Source organism: Myxine glutinosa, chromosome 3 (genome assembly GCF_964187855.1).
Source record: "Myxine glutinosa chromosome 3, kmMyxGlut1.1, whole genome shotgun sequence".
In the NCBI taxonomy this organism is placed as follows: Eukaryota; Metazoa; Chordata; class Myxini; order Myxiniformes; family Myxinidae; genus Myxine; species Myxine glutinosa.
In genome coordinates, this window is record NC_136263.1 from 217,412,313 (window position 1) to 217,438,210 (window position 25,898).

Sequence of the window (25,898 nt, forward strand, 5' to 3'; positions counted from 1 at the left end):
TGTCACGGATACGACGCTGCACTGTGTTATTCGATAGACACCTCTTCAACTTTGTGAGCCTCTGCCTTGCTGAGAACCCCTTCGACAATGAGGAGGATACAAGGCTTGATAAGTGTCTGCCCAATCGAGTGGGGTTTTTTCTTCTTTGCAATGTCAAGAGAAACTTCATAAGAAGCCTGGACAGTTGCTACATTTTGTTGTTGAAAAGCTCCTCCCTCATCCAACTTCTGTTGCTTTGATTTTCTTTCATGCTGCTTGAAAAATTCGGGATCCTGCTTTGCATGTTGTGCGTGATTCGTCTCGAGGTGCAACTTCAACTTGGATGGCCTCATGGATTCAGTACTCAAAACCTTGTGACACAGCACACAATGTGGTTTCTCTTAGCCAGACACGGTAATGGACGTGAATCCAAGCTTTATGTATTCGTCAAGATACTTTCTGTTTTTTACTCCCAGAAGCCATAACGTGAAATCTGCAATAGGGAAAAAAAATAAAATATCAAAGTCAAAACAATATCAAAAAAACAAACAAGCAATGTTAAATTTTTAGTATGGTTCAAATTACCCCATGGCCCCCCGAGAAATACACCATGGCCCCCCATAGGGTCTTGAGTTGGAGCCCTTTAAACTATAGATACACACATACATACACACATACATACATACATACATACATACATACATGTAAAGTAGATATCGATGTAACCAGACCTAAGCCGTTCATTATTGTTCTTCTGTGAATTATATCGATGATTCCAGGTTATTGCGCCAGTCGACTACCTCCGTGAACTAGAAGGTATTCATAGAATACTTACCCTGCGCAGTCAACTTGGTGTGAGCCAACTCTTCTGTTTTTGAACATTTCTTTTTTTTTTGATCCAATATGGCTGCCAGACCACGAGAGCGATGACATCATCAATTTATATTCTCTAAATAATTGTTGCATACATCATGCTCAATAAATTTCAAACTGATCAGACTAAGCGTTGTCCTTATCGAATTATGACGTCATACTTATGGCACCAATGACGTCATCGTTAACAACACCTATTCCCCATATTGACTTATTTACAATGAGCCACGTTTAAATTTTTTCCAAGCACCGGTTTTGGAGATATAGAGTTGCAACATTTTTCGGTTTTTCCAAGATGGCGCCTGTGCCACATGACCTATGACGTCGTGATTATCATTAAAATATTCTAAAGGAGGAGGCGCTCATATGGTGAAAATTTTGTGTCCATCAGACCAACAGTTGCTGAAAAAAATTAATAATGCTCGGATGGATAAGTGTTGTATTTGTCAAATTATGACGTCATAACGAAGGCACTGATGACATCATCATTAACATATCTTATTCCCCATGGGGAGTCGGTGACAATGAGTCGGGTCTCAATTTTTTCCATGGAGTTGTTTCAGAGATATAGAGGTGCGAAGTTTTTCCAAGATGGCGCCTGTACCACGTGGCCTATGACGTCATAATAATCATTGAAATATTCTCCAGGAGGAGGCCTTCCTATTATTATTATTATTATTATTATTATTATTTTTTTTGTTGTATACAAGATCGAGGCTCGTGAAAGAGCGAATATTAATCACACAGAAAGACAAACCGACCGACACATAAAACATATAACATCGGGAGCGGTAGACAAGATGGGGAGAGAGGGGGAAGGACACAACACACCATTTGAGAGCAGGGACCGAGAGACATGGAGACATCGAGAGATCTGTGGGAGGGAGAGGGCCTTGGGGGGGGGGGGGGGGAGGAGGCATGGGAATGGGGGGTGGGAGAGGTATAAAACATATGGACACTGCCACGACTTCCAGGAAAGAAGTTGGAATTTCAAACAAGGTGGATCTGGGGTGAATTAGCAGGGGTAGAAAAGATCAAGGTTTTGGATGGGGGAAGATAAGAGATGGTGGTGAACAGCTGTTTTAAATTGGGGTATCCAAGTTCACCAAGTATGGTGAAAATTCCGTGTCAATCGGACCAAGAATTGCAGAGAAAAAAATTTCATACTGATCGAATCAAGCGTTGTACTTGTCGAATTATGACGTTGTAGCGGTTACCGCTGGGTGTACACAATCGCCTTACACCTACCAAGGACGCGGCCAGGGAGCAATCACCATGCCGGGCTCGTCCAGGCCGCCCGGACAGGCCCAGACGCGCCTCTCCCGGGCATGCCCGGACTCGCTGTTCCCGGGCTCGCCCGAGTCTCCCGGGCACGCCCGGTCTCGTCTTTCCCGGGCATGCCCAGACTCGTCTTTCCAGGGCTCGCCCAGGACACCTGGGCAGGCCCGCTCTCGCCTTTCCAGGGCTCGTCCAAGACGCCCGGGCATGCCCGCCCTCACCTTTCCAGGGCTCGCCCAGGATGCCCGGGCAGGTCCAGACTCGCCTTTCCAGGACTCGCCCTTGACGCCCGGGCATGCCCGGTCTCGCTTTTTCCGGGCAAACGCTCCGGCATAATGTGTATATATATATTGCTGCCCGATAAACCGGCTTTTCAGAGTACCCGAGTTTGATACGTGCAATAAAGCAACTCGGACGAATTTCCATCTTTGGTCGCGTCAATCCTTCCGACTCGCGTTGGAGCATAGCTCCTTCATTGGTGACCCCGAACATGGACACGGCAGTTGCCCTTAAACTGCCTACCTTCTGGGAGGCTCACACGGCTGTTTGGTTCGCCCAGGCGGATTCCCTGTTCGCCCTGCGAGGCATCACCGCCGACGACACCCGCTTCCACCATGTGGTAGCAGCGCTCGGCTCCGCCACCACGGCCCGCGCCCTGAGCCTCCTCGAGCGCCCGCCAGCCGCTGACAAGTATGGCGCGATCAAGACGCTCCTCCTCGACGCTTTCGCCCTCTCACCGGCGGAATGCGCACGACGCCTGCTCGACCTGCCCGAGCTCGGCGACACGCGCCCGTCCGAGCGAATGGACTACATGCTCTCGTTGCTCGGCGAGCACTCTCCGGATTTTCTGTTCCGAGAGCTGTTCCTCCGCCAGCTGCCTAACCAGGTACGCCTCGCCCTGGCAGGCACGTCGATCACGGATCCCCGCGCCCTCACCAGGGAAGCCGACAAGATCTCCTCGGCAGGCCAGCACATCGGAGCGGCTACCTGGAGCCTGCCGCCGTCCGAGGCGACGCCCATGACGCCCGAGCGCCCTGCGCGGTTGGAGGCCGAACTGCCGGTGCAACTGGCGGCCGCCACGCCACGCCGACTGCTTCCAACACGACGGCCGGGGCCTCCACCTGACCAGGCGTGGTGTTATTACCACACCAGGTTCGGACACAAGGCTCGGACATGCCGACCCCCGTGCACTTTCGGCAAGTCGGGAAACGGCCGGGCCGGCGTTCATTACCAGCCATGAGCGCCGGCCACTCGGGCAACTTGCTTTTTATTAAGGACAAAGCGTCCGGGCGGCGTTTCCTTTGTGACACCGGCGCCCAACTGAGCGTCATACCCGCCTCCGAGCAGGACAGGCAGAACGCCGTTTGCGGCCCCTCCTTGGTCGCTGCTAATGGATCGGCCATACGCACCTTTGGCCCGCGCAACGTCACCCTCTGCTTCGGCAGCCAGCGTTTTCAGTGGACCTTTGTGACCGCAAGCGTCCCCATGGCTTTGCTGGGCGCCGACTTCCTCTGCGCGCACGGGCTGCTGGTCGACGTCAAATGGCGTCGCCTTGTCAACGCCGAGACCTTCAGCTCCCTGGCATGTACGATGAGCAGCTGCGCGCCGACCGAACTGGCATGCGCCCTCCCGACGGCGAACGAGTTCGCTCGCCTGCTCGAGGAATTCCCGGCCCTCACGCGGCCGACGTTTTCGGCCATCGCAGTGCGACATGGGATCGAGCACCACATACCCACTACGGGCCCGCCGGTCTACGCCAGAGCCCGCCGCCTCGACCCGGCCAAGCTCGCGGTGGCCAAAGCCGAGTTCGACGCGTCGGAGCGCCTCGGCATGGTGCGGCGCTCCGATAGTGCGTGGGCCTCACCACTGCACATCGTGCCAAAGCCGGGGGGCGGATGGCGCCCGTGTGGTGACTACCGCCGCCTCAATGACGCTACCACCCCCGACAGGTATCCGATCCCGCACATCCAAGACTTTTCCGCCCGTTTGGCGGGACAGGTTATTTTTTCAAAAATTGACCTGATACGGGGATACCACCAGGTACCTGTCAGGCCGGCCGACGTCCCAAAGACGGCCGTCATCACGCCGTTCGGCCTGTTCGAATTTTTGAGGATGCCGTTTGGCCTCAAGAACGCGGCCCAGGCGTTCCAACGCTTGATGGACGGCATGCTGCGCAACCTGCCATTTCTTTTCGTCTATCTGGACGACATCCTCGTCGCAAGCACATCCCGAGCCGAGCACCTCCTCCACCTCCGAACGCTGTTCGGACGCCTCAGCGAGCACGGCTTAATTGTCAACCCGGCCAAATGCCACTTCGCACGATGACCATTGATTTTTTGGGCCACCGCATCACCAAGACTGGGGCCGTGCCGCTGCCGACCAAGGTCGAGGCCATCACCAAGTTCCTGCGTCCCCGCTCCATCAAGGCCCTGCAAGAGTTCCTCGGCATGGTGAATTTTTATCACCGATTCGTGCCCCGCGCTGCTCAGCTCATGCGGCCCCTTTATGAAGCCCTCCGGGGCAAGCCGGCCAAGCATGACATCGTCTGGTCCGCAGCCATGGACGCGGCATTCACGAGCGCGAAGCGGGCCCTCGCCGACGCAACGCTGCTGGCTCACCCGGTGCTCGACGCTCCCATCGCCCTCACCACGGACGCCTCCAACTACGCGGTGGGCGCCGTCCATGAACAATGGGTGAACGGGGTTTGGCAGCCACTCGCTTTTTTCAGCCGGCAACTCCGGCCGAACGAGTTAAAATACAGCACGTTTGACCGCGAGCTCCTCGGTCTATTCCTGGCCCTTCGCCATTTCCGGCACCTCCTGGAGGGCCACCCGTTCACGGCTTTCGTCGACCACAAGCCGTTGGTTTATGCAATGGCCAAAGTCACGGAGCCGTGGTCGGCCCGCCAGCAGCGCCACCTCTCCGCCGTGTCGGAATTTACCACGGACATCTGGCATGTCGCCGGCAAAGACAACGCCGTGGCCGACTGTCTTTCTCGGGCCAGTGCGAACGTGGTCCACCTCGGCATGGACTTCGCGCTCATGGCGGCCGACCAGACCACCGACACCACGGTGCAGGCCCTCTGGGCGGCGGACACGGGCCTCCGCCTGGCCGACATCCCCTTCGCAGACACCGTCCTGCTCTGCGACGTCTCCCAAGGCCAGCCTCGCTCCATCGTGCCCGTTACCTGGCAGCGCCGCATCTTCGCCTCCATCCATGGCCTTTCTCACCCGGGCCAGAAAGCTTCTCAGAAGCTGGTGTCGGCGTGTTTCGTCTGGCACGGCCTTCGACGGGACGTCCGCGACTGGGCCAACGCCTGCATGGCCTGCCAGCGGGCCAAGGTCCACCGCCACACCCAGGCCCCGCTGGCACCTTTCACCATGCCCGAACGGCGTTTCGACCACGTCAACGTGGACCTTGTTTGTCCCCTTCCCCCTTCGCGGGGTTTCACACACCTGCTCACCATGGTGGACAGGACCACCAGGTGGCCGGAGGCCGTTCCCCTCATTTCCACCACCACCGCCGACGTGGCACAGGCTTTCATCGCCACCTGGGTCGCCCGTTTCGGTGCACCGGCAGACATCTCTTCGGACCGTGGTCCGCAGTTCACCTCCGAGCTGTGGGGCGCGGTCGCCCGCAACCTGGGAGTCCAGCTCCACCGTACCACGGCCTACCACCCCCAAGCCAATGGGTTGTGCGACCGTTTTCACCGCTCCATGAAGGCCGCGCTCATGGCCGGCCTTCAGGACGATGGTTGGGCCGACCAGCTGCCGTGGGTCCTTTTGGGCCTCCGCACGGCCCCAAAGGAGGACCTCCAGGCGTCCACCGCCGAGCTCGTCTATGGCCAGCCGCTCCACGTCCCGGGCGAGTTCGTGCCCGACGCTACCAGTCCCTGGTCCGCAGCTCGCCAGCGCTCGAACCTCCAGGAGGCCGCCCGACGATTTGCCTCCGTGCCAACGTGCCGCCACGGTGGCCCCCAGTCCTACGTCCCCTCAGCGCTTCGCACAGCGGAGTACGTCTTTGTGCGTCATGATGCACACCGGGGGCCTCTCCGGCCGCCGTACGACGGGCCCTTCCGGGTCCTGCGACGGGACGACAAGTCATTCGTCATCGACTTCGGCGGCCGGGCGGACCGGATTTCAGTGGACCGCCTCAAGCCGGCGCACGTGGACGTCGACCAACCACCACGGTTGGCCCTTCCTCCACGGCGAGGCCACCCCCCGTCCACAGTTCCCCCCGCTCGACCACCCACCACCACATCGGACCCCCCCCCCCCACGGCCCCCAAGGGGTCGCTTCGGCCGGGTCATCAGGACCCCCCTTAAATTGACCCTGCCGGTGCAAGTCGATTCTGGAGGGGCGTGTGTAGCGGTTACCGCTGGGTGTACACAATCGCCTTACACCTACCAAGGACGCGGCCAGGGAGCAATCACCATGCCGGGCTCGTCCAGGCTGCCCGGACAGGCCCAGACGCGCCTCTCCCGGGCATGCCCGGACTCGCTGTTCCCGGGCTCTCCCAGGATGCCCGGGCAGGTCCAGACTCGCCTTTCCAGGACTCGCCCTTGACGCCCGGGCATGCCCGGTCTCGCTTTTCCTGGGCAAACGCTCCGGCATAATGTGTATATATATTGCTGCCCGATAAACGGGCTTTTCAGAGTACCCGAGTTTGATACGTGCAATAAAGCAACTCGGACGAATTTCCGTCTTTGGTCGCGTCAATCCTTCCGACTCGCGTTGGAGCATAGCTCCTTCAACATCATAATTAAAGTACCGATGACATCATCATTAACATATCTTATTCCCCAAGCGGAGTACTTGGCAATGAGCCATGTTTTACTTTTTCCCATGGAGCGGTTTCGGAGACATAGAGGTGCAACCTTTTTTCGATTTTTCCAAGATGGCGCCTGTACCACGTGAAATATGACGTCATAATTATCATTGAAAAAATTCCACAGAAGGAGTCGCTCATATTCTGAAAATTTTGTGCCAATCGGACTAACAATTGCAGAGGAATAATTTTTTTCATATTGATCAGATCAAGTGTTGTACTTGTCGAATTATGACGTCATAATTAAGGCACCGATGACATGATCATCAACATATCTTATTCCCCATGGTGAGTACTTGACAATGAGCCATGTTTCCATTTTTTCCATTGAGTGGTTTGGGAGATATTGAGGTGTAACTTTTTTCCAAGATGGCGCCTGTACCACGTGACCGATGACGTAATACTATTCACTAGAATATTATACAGGAGGAGGCCCTCCTATGGTGAAAATTTCATGTCAGTCGGACCAATGGTTGCCGAGAAAATATATTTTTCAAATTTTGACACGGCACACACTTTACTTTACTGAAAATGCAGACACGTACGTACGTTCGTATCTGAATGCTTAACCCCGCTTTTCACTTCACGAGGGCAGGGTAATTATCGGTGCACGGAATTGATTGGTTGAACATGTTTTCCTTTAAAAAAAAAGAAAAAAAAGTTGTTACTTGAGAATATTCGGATGATCCTTGTGAGATAACTGTGACAACTAAAATACTTATAATGCATATATAGCAAAAACTGTTATAAACTCCCATGATCCTCGTCGTCACGGGTTCTGCCATCTTGATGCAAGCCATGTGGTCGATGGACAACGGGTCGTGGACATTGGGACTAGTCTGTTATCTCTACCATGTCCGTGTAGCCGTCACCGGGGTTTTTTTCATCCATCTCCACCTGCAATGCTCAATAAACTGTTGAAGCCAGATCAGTTGATCTTATCTCGCCTTCCACATCTTGGTGTCAGAAGTGGGATGTTGGATGGAGATAAAAACCTGAGGAACCCCCCGGCTGACTAACCGACTGATTGGTATCACGTATCGCTGTCACGAATAGTAATGGCGGAGGGTGGCGAAGGAATTGAGGCCCTGTCTCGGGAGTTGGAGACTCTTCGGCTGAAGGTACGTGAACAAGGGGAGGCCTTGAATTCCCGACAGTACCACTTTCTTGTGTGGACAACCAGCCGCCAACTCACCAGATTCAAGGACAAACCAGTTCATAATAGTGATATTCCTCTTGAGGAGTGGATAACCGACTTGAAGTGTACAGCTGACGCTCGTCAATTGAGGGGTGAGGAATTTGCCATGTTGCTGTGTGAACATTTGGCCGGGCGAGCTCGACAAGAAATTTTCGCGAGAAGCGAGAGTGTTAGAAAGTCACCAGACCAAATCATTAACACTCTGAGAAAGGTATTTTGTGGTGGGGGTGATTTATCATCAGCTCAACATCGCTTCTACTTGTACCGCCAGCAACCACATCAGGATTTGGTGACTGTTTCCCTTCAATCTTATTGAACTGTATGACAAAATTGTTGAGGCCTGCCCATCTTTAGGTGACGATCACATGCGTGAGCCAGCTTTAAAGGGTCAGCTGTCGAAAAAATCGTAACAAACGACGTACAACAAAGGGAGATACGTCGTCTGAACAAAGCGCAGCCAAACCTGTCATTTTTGGACCTCCCAGATGCTGTGATTGACTGGCTGGGAGCTAACAACCCAAATAACTCGAAAAAAAAACTGCTATTGTTCAAGAACATTGGGTTGCGACAGATACCTTGAAGCGACAGGAAGACATCATCACCAAGCAACAACAACAGATAGATGGCTTACCTGCTGGGCTGAAGGAGGCCAAGAAAAGGAAATCTCGTTCGTGTTGGTCCTGTGATGAAACCGGACACCTTCGGCGTAACTTTCCGACCAAGAGGTTAAACTACTTGTGCCTGTTGTGGTGAACCACACTGCAGGCACTGGTGACTCTAATGTGAATGGTGTAGCGGTTACCGCTGGATGTACATAATCGCCTTGCACCGGCCAGAACACGGCCAGACGCGCCTCTCCCGGGCATGCCCGGACTCACTGTTCCCGGGCACGCCCGAACCTCCCGGGCACGCCTGGTCTCGTCTTTCCCGGGCATGCCCGCTCTCGCCTTTCCAGGGCTCGCCCAGAGCGTCCGGGCATGCCCGCTATCGCCTTTCCAGGGCTCGCCCAGAGCGTCCGGGCATGCCCGCTATCGCCTTTCAAGTGCTCGCCCAGAGCGCCCGGGCACGCCCAGCCTCGACTTGCCAGGCCGCAGCCAAACACGCCCGGGCAGGTCCAGACTCGCCTTTCCAAGGCTCGCCCTTGATACCCGGGCATGCCCGGTATAGCTTTTGCCGGGCAAACTTCCCGACATAAATGTGTATATATATTGTTGCCCGAAAAACGGGCTTGTCAGAATACCTGAGCTGTTTTGTTTCAATAAAGCAACTCGGACGAATTCCGTCTTTGGTCGCGTCAATTCTTTCGACTCGCGTTGGAGCGCAGTTCCTTCATTGGTGACCTACCGACATGGATACGGCAGTGACGCTTAAACTGCCTACCTTCTGGGAGGCTCACGCGGCTGTTTGGTTCGCCCAGGCGGAATCCCAGTTCGCCCTGCGAGGCATCACCGCGGACGACACCCGCTTCCACCATGTTGTGGCGGCGCTCGGTTCCACCACCGCGGCCCGCGCCTTGAGCCTCCTCCAGCACCCGCCAGCTGCTGACAAATACGACGCGCTGAAGACGCTCCTCCTCGGTGCTTTCGCCCTCTCACCGGCAGCACGCGCACGGCGCCTGCTTGACCTGCCCGAGCTCGGCGACACGCGCCCGTCCGAGCGCATGGACTATATGCTCTCGTTGCTCGGCGAGCACTCTCCGGCATTCCTGTTCCGGGAGCTGTTCCTCCGTCAGCTGCCTAACCCGGTACGCCTCGCCCTGGCTGGCACGTTGATCACGGATTCCCGCGCCCTCGCCAGGGAAGCCGATAAGATCTCCCCGGCGGGCCAGCACATCGGCGCGGTTACCTGGAGCCCGCCACCGTCCGAGACAACGCCCACGACGCCCGAGCGCCCTGCGCGGTTGGAGGCCGAACTGCCGGTGCAACTGGCGGCCGCCACGCCGCACCGCCCGCTTCCGACACGACGGCCGGGGCCTCCACCTGACTGGGCGTGGTGTTATTACCACGCCAGGTTCGGACACAAGGCTCGGACGTGCCGGCCCCCGTGCACTTTCGGCAGGTCGGGAAACGGCCGGGCCGGCGTTCATTCCCAGCCATGAGCGCCGGCCACTCGGGCAACTTGCTGTTTATTCGGGACAAAGCGTCTGGACGGCGTTTCCTGTGCGACACCGGCGCCCAACTGAGCGTCATACCTGCCTCCGAGCAGGACAGGCTGGACGCAGTTTGCGGCCCCTCTTTGGTCGCTGCTAATGGCTCGGCCATACGCACTTTCGGCCCACGCGTCGTCACCCTCTGCTTCGGCAGCCAGCGCTTTCAATGGACTTTTGTTACCGCCAGCGTCCCCGTGGCTTTGCTGGGCACCGACTTCCTCTGCGCGCACGGGCTGCTGGTCGACGTCAAACGACGTCGCCTTGTCCACGCCGAGACCTTCAGCTCCCTGGCGTGCACAATGAGCAGCCCCGCGCCGACCGAACTGGCGTGCGCCCTCCCGGCAACGAATGAGTTCGCTCGCCTGCTCGTGGAATTCCCGGCCCTCACGCGGCCGACGTTTTCGGCCGTCGCGGTGCGGCACGGGATCGAGCACCACATACCCACTACGGGCCCGCCGGTCTACGCCAGGGCCCGCCGCCTCGACCCAGCCAAGCTCGCCGTGGCAAAGGCCGAATTCGACGCGTTGGAGCACCTCGGCATCGTGCGGCGCTCCGATAGCGTGTGGGCCTCGCCACTGCACATCGTGCCAAAGCCGGGGGGTGGATGGCGCCCGTGTGGCGACTACCGCCGTCTCAATGACGCTACCACCCCCGACAGGTACCCGATCCCACATATTCAGGACTTTTCCGCCCGTTTGGCGGGACGGGTCATCTTTTCGAAAATTGACCTGATACGGGGCTACCACCAGGTACCTGTCCGGGCGGCCGACGTCCCGAAGACGGCCGTCATCACGCCGTTCGGCCTGTTCGAATTTTTGCGGATGCCGTTTGGCCTCAAGAACGCGGCCCAGGCGTTCCAGCGCTTGATGGACGGCATGCTGCGCGACCTGCCGTTTCTTTTCGTCTATCTGGACGACATCCTCGTCGCCAGCACGTCCCGCGCCGAGCACCTCCTCCACCTCCGAACACTGTTCGGTCGCCTCAGCGAGCACGGCTTAATTGTCAACCCGGTCAAATGCCACTTCGGCGCGACGACCGTTGACTTTTTGGGCCACCGCATCACCAAGACCGGGGCCGTGCCGCTGCCGACCAAGGTCGAGGCCATCACCACGTTCCCGCGTCCCCGTTCCATCAAGGCCCTCCAAGAGTTCCTCGGCATGGTGAATTTTTATCACCGATTCGTGCCCCGCGCTGCTCAGCTCATGCGGCCCCTTTACGAGGCCCTCCGGGGCAAGCCGGCCAAGCATGACATTGTTTGGTCCGCGGCCATGGACGCGGCCTTCGCCAGTGCCAAACGGGCCCTCGCCGACGCAACGCTGCTGGCTCACCCGGTGCTCAACGCGCCCATCGCCCTCACTACGGACGCCTCCAACTACGTGGTGGGCGCCGTCCATGAGCAATGGGTGGACGGGGTTTGGCAGCCACTCGCTTTTTTCAGCCGGCAACTCCGGCCGAACGAGTTAAACTACAGCACGTTCGACCGCGAGCTGCTCGGGCTATTCCTGGCTGTTCGCCATTTCCGAAACCTCCTGCAGGGCCGCCCGTTCACGGCTTTCGTCGACCACAAGCCGTTGGTCTACGCAATGGCTAAGGTCATGGAGCCGTGGTCGGCCCGCGAGCAGCGCCACCTCTCCGCCGTGTCGGAGTTCACCACGGACATCCAGCACGTCGCCGGCAAAGACAACGCCGTGGCCGACTGCCTTTCGCGGGCCAGCGCGAACGCGGTCCACCTCGGCGTGGACTTCACGCTCATGGCGGCCGACCAGACCACCGACGCCTCGGTGCAGGCACTCCGCGTGGCGGACACGGGCCTCCGCCTGGCCGACATCCCCTTCGCGGGCACCGTCCTGCTCTGCGACATCAGCCTCGCCCCATCGTGCCCGTTTCCTGGCAGCGCCGCATCTTCGCCTCCATCCACGGCCTTTCTCACCTGGGCCGGAAAGCTTCTCAGAAGCTGGTGTCGGCGCGTTTCGTCTGGCACGGCCTTCGACGAAACATCCGCGACTGGGCCAATGCCTGCACGGCCTGCCAGCGAGCCAAGGTCCACCGCCACACCCAGGCCCCGCTGGCACCTTTCGCCGTGCCTGAACGGCGTTTCGACCACGTCCACGTGGACCTGGTGGGTCCCCTGCCCCCCTCGCGGGGGTTCACCCACCTGCTCACCATGGTGGACAGGACCACCAGGTGGCCGGAGGCCGTGCCCCTCACCTCCACCACCACCGCCGACGTGGCGCAGGTGTTCATCGCCACCTGGGTCGCGCGCTTCGGCGCACCAGCGGACATCTCGTCCGACCGCGGCCCACAGTTCACGTCTGAGCTTTGGGGCGCGGTCGCCCGTTCGTTGGGGGTCACGCTGCACCGCACCACGGCCTACCACCCCCAAGCCAATGGGTTGTGCGGGCGGTTTCACCGCTCCATGAAGGCCGCACTCATGGCCGGCCTTCAGGACGACGGTTGGGCCGACCGGCTGCCGTGGGTCCTTTTGGGCCTTCGCACGGCCCCCAAGGAAGACCTCCAGGCGTCCGCCGCCGAGCTCGTCTACGGCCAGCCACTCCGCGTCCCGGGCGAATTCGTGCCTGGTGCTACCAGTCCCTGGTCCGCCGCTCGCCAGCGCTCGGACCTCCAGGAGGCCGCCCGACGATTTGCCCCCGTGCCGACGTCCCGCCACGGTGGCCCCCAGTCCTACATCCCCCCGGCGCTTCGCACAGCGGAGTACGTCTTTGTGCGTCATGATGCGCACCAGGGGCCACTCCGGCCGCCTATCGACGGGCCCTTCCGGGTCCTGCGACGGGGCGACAAGTCTTTCATCGTCGACTTCGGCGGCCGGCCGGACCGGATTTCTGTGGACCGCCTCAAACCGGCGCACATGGACGTCGACCGACCACCACGGTTGGCCCTTCCTCCGCGGCGAGGCCGCCCCCCGTCCACAGTTCCCCCCGCTCGACCACCCACCACCACGTCAGACCCCTCCCCACGACCCTCCAGGGGTCGCTTCGGCCGGGTCATCCGGACCCCCCTTAAATTGACCCTGCCGGTGCAGGTCGATTCTGGAGGGGCGTGTGTAGCAGTTACCGCTGGATGTACATAATCGCCTTGCACCGGCCAGAACACGGCCAGACGCGCCTCTCCCGGGCATGCCCGGACTCACTGTTCCCGGGCACGCCCGAACCTCCCGGGCACGCCCGGTCTCGTCTTTCCCGGGCATGCCCGCTCTCGCCTTTCCAGGGCTCGCCCAAAGCGTCCGGGCATGCCCGCTATCGCCTTTCCAGGGCTCGCCCACAGCGCCCGGGCACGCCCAGCCTCGACTTGCCAGGCCGCAGCCAAACACGCCCGGGCAGGTCCAGACTCGCCTTTCCAAGGCTCGCCCTTGATACCCGGGCATGCCCGGTATAGCTTTTGCCGGGCAAACTTCCCGACATAAATGTGTATATATATTGTTGCCCGAAAAACGGGCTTGTCAGAATACCTGAGCTGTTTTCTTTCAATAAAGCAACTCGGACGAATTCCGTCTTTGGTCGCGTCAATTCTTTCGACTCGCGTTGGAGCGCAGTTCCTTCAATGGTTCAATTCTTAACAGAATGGTGGGGACATGTCCAGAAACCATGTTGGATGTCGGTGGTGTGAAGCTCTGTTGTTTAATCGATACTGGTGCCCGAGTTTCAACCATTACAGAAACTTTCTATTGGCAATACTTGGATAAGCTTGAGTTGATGAATATGAGTGAGCTGATTCGTATTACTGCCGAGAATGGACTGGATATTCCCTATATAGGCTATGTTACATTGAGTGTTAAGGTTTTTGGCCAACAGGTAGACAATCTTGGTTTTCTAGTTTTAAAAGATGTTGTAGATCCGGCTATGTACCAGCGCAAAAACGGTTGTTCCCGATGTCTTGGGGTCGTATGCCTTGAGAGACATTAAAGTGACTGTTGACAGAAATTCTCATGTGGGCAAAAATGTTAAAAACTTGCTTGCATTGTATGAGGAAGTTCCTGCCATTTATGTTAGGGACAGTGTCAAAGTTAGGGTTGCCAGACAAAAGCCAGTTCTCATTCCAGCATGTTCTCTTCAGGTTATAGAAGGCAGTATCCCATCCTCAAAACTGCCCTATACAGCTATCATCGAAGAGATTTCTCTGCCTTTACCTAGACTCCTAGAGGATTAGTTGTTGGACGTAGGGGAAGGTGGTACAAAATGGACCCCTTGGGTCATATGGACCCCTTGGTATATTCCACCAGCAGCAGCTTGTATCCTCCTACCATTTGTATCCTCCTACCTCCTATCCTCCTACCTCCTCCTTGTATCCTCCTACCTCCTACCATTCTCGGCTGCTGGTGGAATATACCAAGGGGTCCATATGACCCAAGGGGTCCATTTTGTACCACCTTCCCCTACTATTGTTACGGTTGACAGTACTGGAACAGTTCCCCTAGAGGTCGCTAACTTCAGTGACAATGACATTTACATTAATACAAAAACACCTATTGGACTCCATGGCCATGCTGAAGTTGCACCAACTATTGATGTCGTGAATGTCAGCAGTCATGAAGTAAGGGTGACTGAAACTCAACCATCTGAGAACTGTGCGCTAAATGACTTATTGGCTCGTATGAGCATCAGTGACAATTTAACACCATCTGACCAACTGAAACTAAATAAAGTCCTCATCAAGCATTCTAACACCTTCAGTAAATATGATGATGACATTGTGTACTGTGACACCATAAAACATAAGATTCCGACGACTGATGACGTACCTGTTAGAATACCACACCGACGTGTTCCACCAAGCCAGTGGCAAGAGGTTAGAGACTATCTGAGAAAATCTCTGGACAGTGGCATCATTAGGGAGTCGTCAAGTCCGTATGCTTCTCCGATTGTTTTGGTGAGAAAGGGGACAAATTTAGAGTTTTTTAATGACTATCGGGCCTTGAATTTAAAAACCCGCAAAGATGCGTACCCACTCCCACGTATTGAGGAAGCTCTCACAGTTCTGAAAGGTGTTACATATTTTTGTAGTTTGGACCTTGTCCATGGCTTCAATCAGATTGCTGTAGCTGAGGAGGACATAGAGAAGACTGCTTTTAGAGTAGGTACTGGTGGCTTGTATGAGTTTTTTGGGATTTTTGGGGAAGAATTTTTGGGGTGATTTTTGGGTGATTTTTGGGGAAGGAGTGGAAATGATTGGCTGGAGGGATCACGTGGGTTGGAGACTCCACATCGAAAATGTTTGAATTCGTGTTTGAGGTGCGTGTTCAAGTTCGGTTTCCAAAATCGTGTTTCGTGTTTGTGTCTGAGGAGTTCGGGTTTGGAGGGAAAAAAGGGAAACACACAATTGTTGTATTGCCATACTCTGCACAGCCAAGGGGTTGTTCATCCAATTATTTGGATTGCATTTAAGACTTGTCTTCCTCTGAAATATGACGAGTCCAACTCGAGACTTCAGCTCCAATGCCTGGATCTGTGTGTTGTGGCATGCATGGGAGTGAGCGACGAGAACGTTGATTTGGCTCCACGAAGTCGGCTCGTCGCCGGCATGTGCTGCAGAGCTGAGCAATGCCCCTGCGAGTTAGGACACAATTTACAATTTGCACCAGGGGTGCCGGTGATAGTTCGCCTACTCTTTGCGAGAGACACCGTGAGATATTTTGATGGGGATGCCTATTTAACGTCCATCCGAGAGATGGATCACACATTGTTGGATCGCCCTGCCTGTGAAACTTCGGGATGACAGTTTAGAATGGGGTCAGGATTCGAACCCAAGTTAGACCCCTGTCTGTCTGTCTGTCTGTTTGTCTGAGAACAGGACATCTCAATAAGTTGTGACCAGACTTGATCAGAACGCAAATGGTATTGTGATAAATATGTTATTGTGTGTGAATAACGCGTGTAGTGCGTGATGAAAATGAGTATTGTTCTGGGGGCATAATGTCTGACGAGCCGCCCTGAAGGCAGCGCTCACAAGGAGTGTACTTTGAGATGCACAGGTTGTACTATGAGCGGTATATGATGCGAGCATGTACCATTGATGGGTGCTGAGTATACATCACTGGTAAGGTGAGGGCATGTGCTGAGTTCAAAGGAGGATGATGTCATTGCGTTGGATCACTTCCAATGTCAGAGGTAAGAGAGGGGGAAGTGTCGGAGTTGTGACGCCTTTGCAGTGAATGGAATGAATTTGATGAAGTGCATGCTCCGGGATGCGGCGTTGTTTGCGCTGTGCCGGGTCGGCGGTCTTGGTCGGGTTGTTGGCCAGCAGGATGGCGCGCTTCTTGTGCTTGCTTGGCTCTGAGCCATGCAGCTTGGGGATTAAAGTTGTAAACTCTTGGAATGCAGGGATGCGTTGTTTAATTGTGGTATTCTCAAGCATGGGCAGGTTGGTATATGATGCTAACGATGGTGACATACTGTTGGGTATAGCTTGTCGGTCTTGTCAACATGCTGTCGAGTTAGAGTGATAGACGTTGGAGTGCAGAGTTGTGAGCTGGTGGCTGGGGTTTGCTGAGATGGGAGCGTGTTGTTCGGCCATAATTGTCAACTGCAGGATGATCCATGTCTGGGCATCACCTGTAGGGTATATGTGTGAGGTGGATGAGCCACCTGTTGTGGTCACCTGCTGTGAATTGATGTGGATTCCTGAAGTGAATGTCTACAACCTCCAGGCTAAAGCTATTAGTCTGGGTCTACAATGAGGAAATTGTTCAGTTAATGTTTAATTGGGTTTAAACTTCATGTTGGTATATTTTGGGAAAATTGACCTGGTAGCTTGAGGAAATTGTGTCATTGAGCCCGGTTTTGGGATTTATGGAGCAATGCAGGTTTCTGTATCTGTTTGTTTTGACCAAAGAGCGGATTAAGTTGAAAGATTGGGAGCCAGGGCCGAAGATGATGTCTCGGAGTGTTGACGGGAGTAGATTGATTGAGATTTGAGTTGACTCGCACATTTCACGCAGGGAAATGGTCGTGCAAAGAGGGGTAGTGAAAACAGATTTTTGGCTTTTCCAAAGTTGATGTGGATTTTGGATTTAGAAATTTTCGGCTGGTTGGTCAAAATAATGTTGAGATTTGGAAGAGGAAGCCATTTGTGTTGGTGATTGGGGAGTTTCAATGGTCAAATATTGTTTGATGGAATCTGGGGTCTTGAAAATTTGATGGTTGTGGCCGAGAAGCTGATTGGTGCTCCGTGGGATAGCAGAAGCATGGTATCGTTGCACTGTGTAAAAATGGGAGGCAAATGGGTGCCTGTGCTGATGGCACTGGACGCGCGCGGGGCACAGACACAGTAGATGGGGAGCCGAGCGAGGTGCACACTGGCAAGAGAGTATTTGACGTTTTCTTTAAATAACCAGATTAAAACGATGATTTATTTTACGAGCCATGATTGTGGTTATGAAATACGAAGCCCAAAGGCTCCAAGGCCAGGGGTTGGGTCATGGAGAGCCATCGAGGCTCCAGGAAATCGTGGCCAGATGTCGTCACTGACTGCAGCCACTGTGGTGAGGGGCACGTTTCCATATTCTCGTTTTAATAGCAATGCGAGTAGAGATCAGGTGGCAACTTGGAGTACTAGCGTTAAGCTGTGATCAAATGCTTTGCCCTGTGATTGAGATCAGCGGTGGTTCAAATGTCACGATGTCAGTGTGATGGATCTCTTTGTGTTCGAACTGGGACCCAAATGAGCATTGAACGCACGAGAAATACAGCAAGTAACCACGTGATTGTGTCGTGGCGTTATGGTGTTCAATATCAGTCACTCTGTGTCTGTCTGTGTGTGTATGAATGAGTCTGTGGTGTCACTGTGTTGGCATGCAATGCAGAGTTAATAGTGGATATGAGTCTCTCCGATTTATACGATTGTAATGGATGATGTAATGTAATGATTATGATGATTACAATGTAATGGTTACCTACTACCTAGTGTTACCTCACAACAGGATTAGTGGTTGTGGGCGGAGCTGTGTGCACTGACCGCGGCATGAGGGTATCACAGGTGAATTTGACGACCAGCTGTGATGTGGATTGTGATGTGATGTGGATGGGTAATATTTTTGCATTTAAAATGATTATTGAGATATTCAAATATGATGATGTAGTAATGCAAGTGTATATAAGATTATGTGCTTCAGATTTGAGTTGGAGGAACGAGACGACATTGCATGGATGGCAATGATGCAGAATGATGATGTTTACAATCATGTTTACAATGTTTGTGTTTACAATGATGATGTTTACGATGCAGTGATGCACGGAGCAGGATGGGGAAGAGGCGGTGAGTTTCTCCTTTCCATTGGCAGGTACGGTGATGGACAGTTATCTAATGGATAGATTGGCCTCTGTGTTGGAGAGGGTGGCTAATGAGTCAATGATTGGCAGATCATGCATTGTTAGATGATGAGGTGGAGATGCGAACAAATGATAATACAAAACAGAGTGGCATGTGACTTACTTTTAGCAGAGAAGGGGGTGTTTACAAAATTGTGGAAGGTAGATGTTACATTTGGATTAGCAGAGTTGATGCAGGCAGTGCAGACAGCGATCAAAAAGATGGGGGAGATAAATACCAATTAAGGGGAGCAGAGATAGGTCATTGGATGATGGTGGCAATAGGACTCCTTATAACGACGATCATTGTCATTGGATGCTCGAAAGTCTTGATCCGTGTGTGTCCCAGTAAGTTTTGCAATGAAGGTATGGGGGACCATCCCGTGGTGGTCCGGGGTCTGGAGGAAGAGGCACGAGGCTTCCCTGTACGTGAACTGCCACTCCATTCACCCCTGTACAAGAGCCGTGACCTCCCTATTCCCAATCCGTCTTCCCCTTAATCTTTGCCCCCCCCCCCCCCTCCGATTCAATTGAATCTCGCACAGCCGGCACAATAGACAATGGATTGAATCCAAGAGTTAACTACACAAACCATGCATTAACTGAGAACCCGTCTGGAGTGAGCTGAGGAAATCCGATTCAAGGGAGCGTGAGTGGCGAAGTTTGCATAAGGTCAAACCTGAAGCCCATTATTATGCGCAAACCGGAAGAGGAGTTCATGTGCGAATCGGAAGAGGTGAAACTTCAAGAAGGGTGTCTCATGTTAATAAAGGCGTCGATGGTTGCCTCCGTACCTCAATGTATTTCACTGCCTTTACAACCAAAGAGCTTTATTAACATTTTACTGAGAAATAAAGGCAGAAAGGCCTGCTACTAACCTGAGACTTGCTTTATACTTGCATGGAATTTTTAAGACCCTGCATATTAAATGGAGCTTTGAATGTTTTTACTTCTTTTATGAGAGACTTTGGTCTGCCCACATGCTTTAAAATGACTGCAAATCTTTTACATGTGGTATATTACAAATATATTTTACAAATCTTTTACATCACTTTGTTTTCATAAATTGTTGTGTTATAACGGAAATTCTCTCTTTCTCTCTTTCTCTTGGTCTAAAAAGCTTATAAGGGGAAGGGGAGCATTGAGGTATTTGTCTTTCGTTTGTGATTTACCGACCCCGCTCCATGGAGGTGGGACTTGAGGCACCCCGTTGCACTAGTGAGTTCCCTTGATGGATGAGGGGTTCTTCACTTAACCTCATGGGGTACAATGTGAATCGGGGATAATGGCAAATACTTCTATGAATTCACTTTGGGGGACAAAGGGTGATAATAAATCTTCTCTTTATGAAAGGTAAGATGGTTATTAAAGGGGGAGTTGTAAGGGATTTCATTCGAATATCAGACTAATGGGGGGGCAACATGACCCATTTGGCTCACTAGCGTTTGGCTGTCTGATTTTGAGAAGCTGTTTAAAAAACATCCTTGTTTGACCTTGCGTGAACATTCCTTCCTCTGATCTCCTTGCCTGCCCTTGCCTTTCTCTGAGGCCCAGTCTGTGAAACTGGGAAGATGTTTATTTTGAGTTTCTTTGATCCTTGAAGTATATTACACCGAATATGAGTTGGAACGAACCGAGATGACATTGGTGCTTGACTGTGTGAGCCAAAGCCCAATGCCTCCTATGCATGTTATCCTTATCTATTAATAAATCTCTTGTACAGTGTCCGAGTTGAGAAGGTGCTTATTCCTGGGTGAAGGGATTAGGGAATCCACGACACACACACACACACACACACACACACACACACACACACACACACACACACACACACACACACACATACACACACACACACACACACACACACACACACTACATTTTCACACCGGACATATGAAGGTGTGCTAAGTTACATGGTCAAACCTGACATATTAAGGTGTGCTAAGTTACATTGTCAAACCTGACATATGAAGGTGTGCTAAGTTACATTCTCACACCTGACATATGAAGGTGTGCTAAGTTACATGGTCAAACCTGACATATTAAGGTGTGCTAAGTTACATTGTCACACCTGACATATGACGATGTGCTAAGTTACATTTTTCTTTGGCGATCGGGGATGGGATCAGGGTAGAGACGGGAGGGGAATCTGGTCTCATGTAAATTTAAAAAATTCAAAACAATTGTATGTTTATGACGGAGGTTTAGATGTCACGGACTTAAAATCATCATTTTGGATCCTTCACAGGTATGCCTGATGTGGTACCTGAGGTTGAAATCACCATGACAACGTTTGTATGGTTGGGACACGTGATGAGGCAATGTATCAGTGACTATGTTGCGTTAACCAGCTCAATGTTGCTGGAGCTTTGTCCGAAGGTTGCCTTATTTATTGATTTTTATACTATTTTTTTTGAGGCTCCAGGCACGGACTATATCGCCCTCATCGAGGCGAGGCCTTAAATAAAAGAGAAGAAAAGTGTTTGATGAAAAGTGTGTGGTGTTTGTTTGCGAGAAAGAGAGGTTAAAGTCAGTCCGGTAGTTATAGTTTGAGTGAGACAGAAATTAACAGTAAGAAAGTAAGACCAGAAATGCTGACACGGAGAGTGTAAGATGGTTCCGGGCACCACTTTAACGCTCCTAAGTTAGAACGGTAGTGCCACCCTGGGCGGTTTCTGTCTACAACCTACTACCTCTAAAACGACCCTCTATAAACCTCGCACACGTGTCCAGGGATTCGCGCGCCATTTACTAATTTAGGACAAATACCGCCATGTGATTAGCCATGCTCTACTCGCTGAACAAACTGCTTGTAACTCATCATAAACCGTTGACCACGTCTTGTCCATGATCCAGCAACATCCACAATGAAGTTCACACAATGGACGCTCGTTAAATGTGAATGAGCCAGAATCTGGTGAATTTCTGCCTCACACAATCAAAAAACATAGAGGCAATACCCCTGGTGCTCACCTGGAAAAATAAACAGTATACTGCAATGACGAAAGGTATTTTAAACCAATTTTAATGGTTGCTAGAAGACAGGGCAGCATGTAGAATCATACTAACATAATCATAAAACTTTAAATAAACAAACCAATATATATTTTTGGGGGGGGCAACCCTCCCACCCCCCCCCCCCCCCATGTGCCTCCTCAGAACCCAAATTATTAAATGCCAGGAACAAACTTTGGTACAACACGGGTGATTAAGGTTGTGGTCAAGTTTCATCAGAATTGCATGTGTAGTTTCAGAGAAGAAAGCAAACACCAATTTTGGGGGGCAACTCCCCCTCCCCCATAGACCCATAAAGGGGCAGATTTTTTAAATGCCGTGAACAAACTTTGGTACATCACGGGTGATGAAGGTTGTGGTGAAGTTTCATTAAAATCGAATGTGTAGTTTCAGAGGAGAAAGCAAATATCTATTTTGGGGGGTCAAACCTGGACCCACTTTGACCCCCGGTAAACGCTTGATCCATTCAGCATACTGTGCTAGTACTAGCTCTTCCAAGAGCCTCGACTATGTATACCAAAAAAGCAAAAAATACCTCATCATAATTTGAGGCTAGCAAAAAGTCTAAATCTTACTATAATTCACCAAATGTCCGTCCGTCTGTCTGTCTCTCTGTCTGTTCGAAGGTACCGTAAAAACTGCTGAACCGATCGCAACGATATTTAGGGTGGGTAATCCTGGGATCTCCAGGAGTAAAATAGGCTATTTAGTTTTCCCAATTTCAGCTTTGGTCTCCAGCATCCTCAGGTTTGGACTCCCGCATAACATTCACGTTCACATAACGTTCATTGTGACGATGTTTTCATTGTGAAGATGTTGTTTTCCCGGGTGCCGCACAAACGGCTGCACCGATCGCTGCATGGCTGCACCGATCGAACTCGGTGACCTCGGACAAAGACCTTTTATAAGGACACGGGTTGAATCCCTGCTTGAGAGAATTCCATCCCCTCCCCGCCATCACGGCCGTCTCTCCAACTTACAATCCCACGAGATATGCGGAAAGGGCGACCCAAAACCAATATAAACATCATTAAACATCATTCGCATATAAACATCATTAAAAGTAAATAATGACCTCGGCCAAAGTTCAAACGACATTTAATCTCCACATGAGAGAATTTCACAGGGCTATTTGGGCGGTGAATACGCTAACAGATCGCTGTCTCCATCGATCTTGCCAAGGCCGTAACACCTATCGGCTCAAAATCCTTTTAACTGTTCATTTGGTAGTTTTTACAATGAAGGAAACATTGATAATGTTGTTAAAAGTTTATTTTGTGATTAATTGGAGTTATGTTGTTTGGAATGAAAAAAGAGATATCGAGTTAAAGTGAATGACGACATGCCGTGATGGTTTCTACTTTCTGAACGTGAACTTCGCGGATCGCCACATGCAGATTCGCCATGGTCCCACGATCGATGTTTCTATAAGTGAACGTACCCGTTTGTTTGCGGGTGAGTACGTTTTTCATGGAAGTCATTCACGAACTTGCTGTCCATGTCTGATGTCCATGATGTGCGACTTGCTGTCCATGATGTGCGACTGAAGGTGCCACAGGAATGTGGAATTTATTGATTTCATGCCTTAGCATTCGCCGTATCTGCATTGTCTGTTTGCCTATGGCCTCCCACCCGTGCGTAGCATGGGTATCTCCCTAGTAGGATAAAATACCAACAACTGAATGACAGAAAAGAAGTGACAGGAAGACTTCGTTGTTGTGTCACACACCTTTACAATTGCACACCTGATTGATTAATATTTATGGCTTGAAAATATGCTGGAAAGGAAGCTTCGGCTAGGCCACCCACTTAATGCCCAATGTGTTTGGATTGAAAGCATGTACGTTTTGAAGTGCTTTCCAAGAATCTCCGAGAGAAATATAAATGTCCAATTTGAGAACACACAAGTACAAAAACCCAAGCAATAATAATGCTGCATAATACCCAAACAATGCACTTGTAAAAGTCTCATCATGAACACGTGACCTAAATTATTGTGGTTCTCTGCATCCCAAGCAATGAAAAATCATGTGCAGCGGGTTGTAGGTTGCTGCTGTCACGTGTGTAGAGGGTTGTAGGTTGATGCTGTCACGTGTGCAGAGGGTTGTAGGTTGCTGCTGTCACGTGTGTAGATGGTTGTAGGTTGCTGCTGCCATGTGTGTCGAGGGTTGTAGGTTGATGCTGTCACGTGTGTAGAGAGTTGTAGGTTGCTGCTGTCACGTGTGGAGATGGTTGTTGCTGTCACGTGTATAGAGGGTTGTAGGTTGTTGCTGTCACGTGTATAGAGGGGGTAGGTTGTTGCTGTCACGTGTGGAGATGGTTGTAGATTGCTGCTGTCACGTGTGTAGAGGGTTGTAGGTTGCTGCTGTCACGTGTGTAGAGGGTTGTAGGTTGCTGCTGTCACGTGTGTAGAGGGTTGTAGGTTGCTTATGTCACGTGTATAGAGGGTTGTAGGTTGCTGCTGTCACGTGTATAGAGGGTTGTAGGTTGCTGCTGTCACGTGTATAGAGGGTTGTAGGTTGCTGCTGTCACGTGTGTAGAGGGTTGTAGGTTGCTGTTCTCATGTATGGAGATGGTTGTAGGTTGCTGCTGTCACGTGTGTAGAGAGTTGTAGGTTGTTGCTGTCACGTATATTAGAATATACTGGACAAGTATCATTTGTTGTGAGTGACCAAATCCGATGCACAGACATCTTCATATGATGGTGCCATTTCTGTTGAGGAAAAAGGAAATTAAACAAATTTTGTTTAAAAATGTGAAGGCAGAAACTCGCTTAAAATAAACTTGTCTAAGAGGCTTGCTTTAGCAAACAAATTATCATTTGTGGATATTGAAAACAATAAGATGAAACAAAGAAGGAATTTGAAGAATGCCAACAAATTAATACAGGAAATTGAAAATGTACAAAAAGCAAAAGTGAATAAGCTGCGTTGAACGAGAGACACGTGTAATCTCAAAGATAAAAGTTTGGTCCAAAGACACGAAATTGTTTCAAATAAGATCATATTGATTTATAAGTAATAAACAAAGAACTGAATGTGGTTTTTAATCCCAATAAATGTTTGAGGTGTCACAGATAAAAAAGCGAACCGGCAGGTACAGCCACGAAAACTTCCAGAAAACCAGCGATGGGCATGATGTCATCGGCGTGACGTAATCGAGCGAGAGATTGTCTCAGTCGGCAATGGATAATGGCCAAACTCATGAGAAAACTCGTGAGAACGTGAATTTGAGAAAGCGAAAACTCCCTTAAGACTCGTGAGAAAGTGAATTTGAGAAAGTGAAAACTCCCTTCAGACTCGTGAGAAAGTGAATTTGAGAAAGTGAAAACTCGCTTCAGACTCGTGAGAAAGTGAATTTGAGAAAGTGAAAACTCCCTTCAGACTCGTGAGAAAGTGAATTTGAGAAAGTGAATTTGAGAAAGTGAATTTGAGAAAGTGAAAACTCCCTTCAGACTCGTGAGGAAGTGAATTTGAGAAAGTGAATTTGAGAAAGTGAATTTGAGAAAGTGAAAACTCGCTTCAGACTCGTGAGAAAGTGAATTTGAGAAAGTGAATTTGAGAAAGTGAAAACTCCCTTCAGACTCGTGAGAAAGTGAATTTGAGAAAGTGAAAACTCGCTTCAGACTCGTGAGAAAGTGAATTTGAGAAAGTGAAAACTCCCTTCAGACTCGTGAGAAAGTGAATTTGAGAAAGTGAAAACTCCCTTAAGACTCGTGAGAAAGTGAATTTGAGAAAGTGAAAACTCCCTTCAGACTCGTGAGAAAGTGAATTTGAGAAAGTGAATTTGAGAAAGTGAATTTGAGAAAGTGAAAACTCCCTTCAGACTCGTGAGGAAGTGAATTTGAGAAAGTGAATTTGAGAAAGTGAATTTGAGAAAGTGAAAACTCCCTTCAGACTCGTGAGAAAGTGAATTTGAGAAAGTGAATTTGAGAAAGTGAAAACTCCCTTAAGACTCGTGAGAAAGTGAATTTGAGAAAGTGAAAACTCCCTTCAGACTCGTGAGAAAGTGAATTTGAGAAAGTGAATTTGAGAAAGTGAATTTGAGAAAGTGAAAACTCCCTTCAGACTCGTGAGAAAGTGAATTTGAGAAAGTGAATTTGAGAAAGTGAATTTGAGAAAGTGAAAACTCCCTTCAGACTCGTGAGGAAGTGAATTTGAGAAAGTGAAAACTCCCTTCAGACTCGTGAGGAAGTGAATTTGAGAAAGTGAAAACTCCCTTCAGACTCGTGAGAAAGTGAATTTGAGAAAGTGAA

At 51.5% G+C, this 25,898-nt stretch overlaps 1 protein-coding gene across 1 annotated transcript in view; it reads right to left on the minus strand.

Annotated features, from left to right (window-relative positions):
- Positions 1 to 22,724: 22,724 nt before the first annotated feature.
- Positions 22,725 to 25,898, minus strand: part of LOC144891402 (uncharacterized) — a 59,450-nt gene continuing 56,276 nt past the window's right edge. Inside the window, exon 4 of the mRNA XM_078774984.1 lies at positions 22,725 to 24,356. Within this exon, the coding sequence (XP_078631110.1) occupies positions 24,298 to 24,356 (59 nt within the window). The 3' untranslated portion in view covers positions 22,725 to 24,297. The remainder of the gene's footprint in view (positions 24,357 to 25,898) is intronic.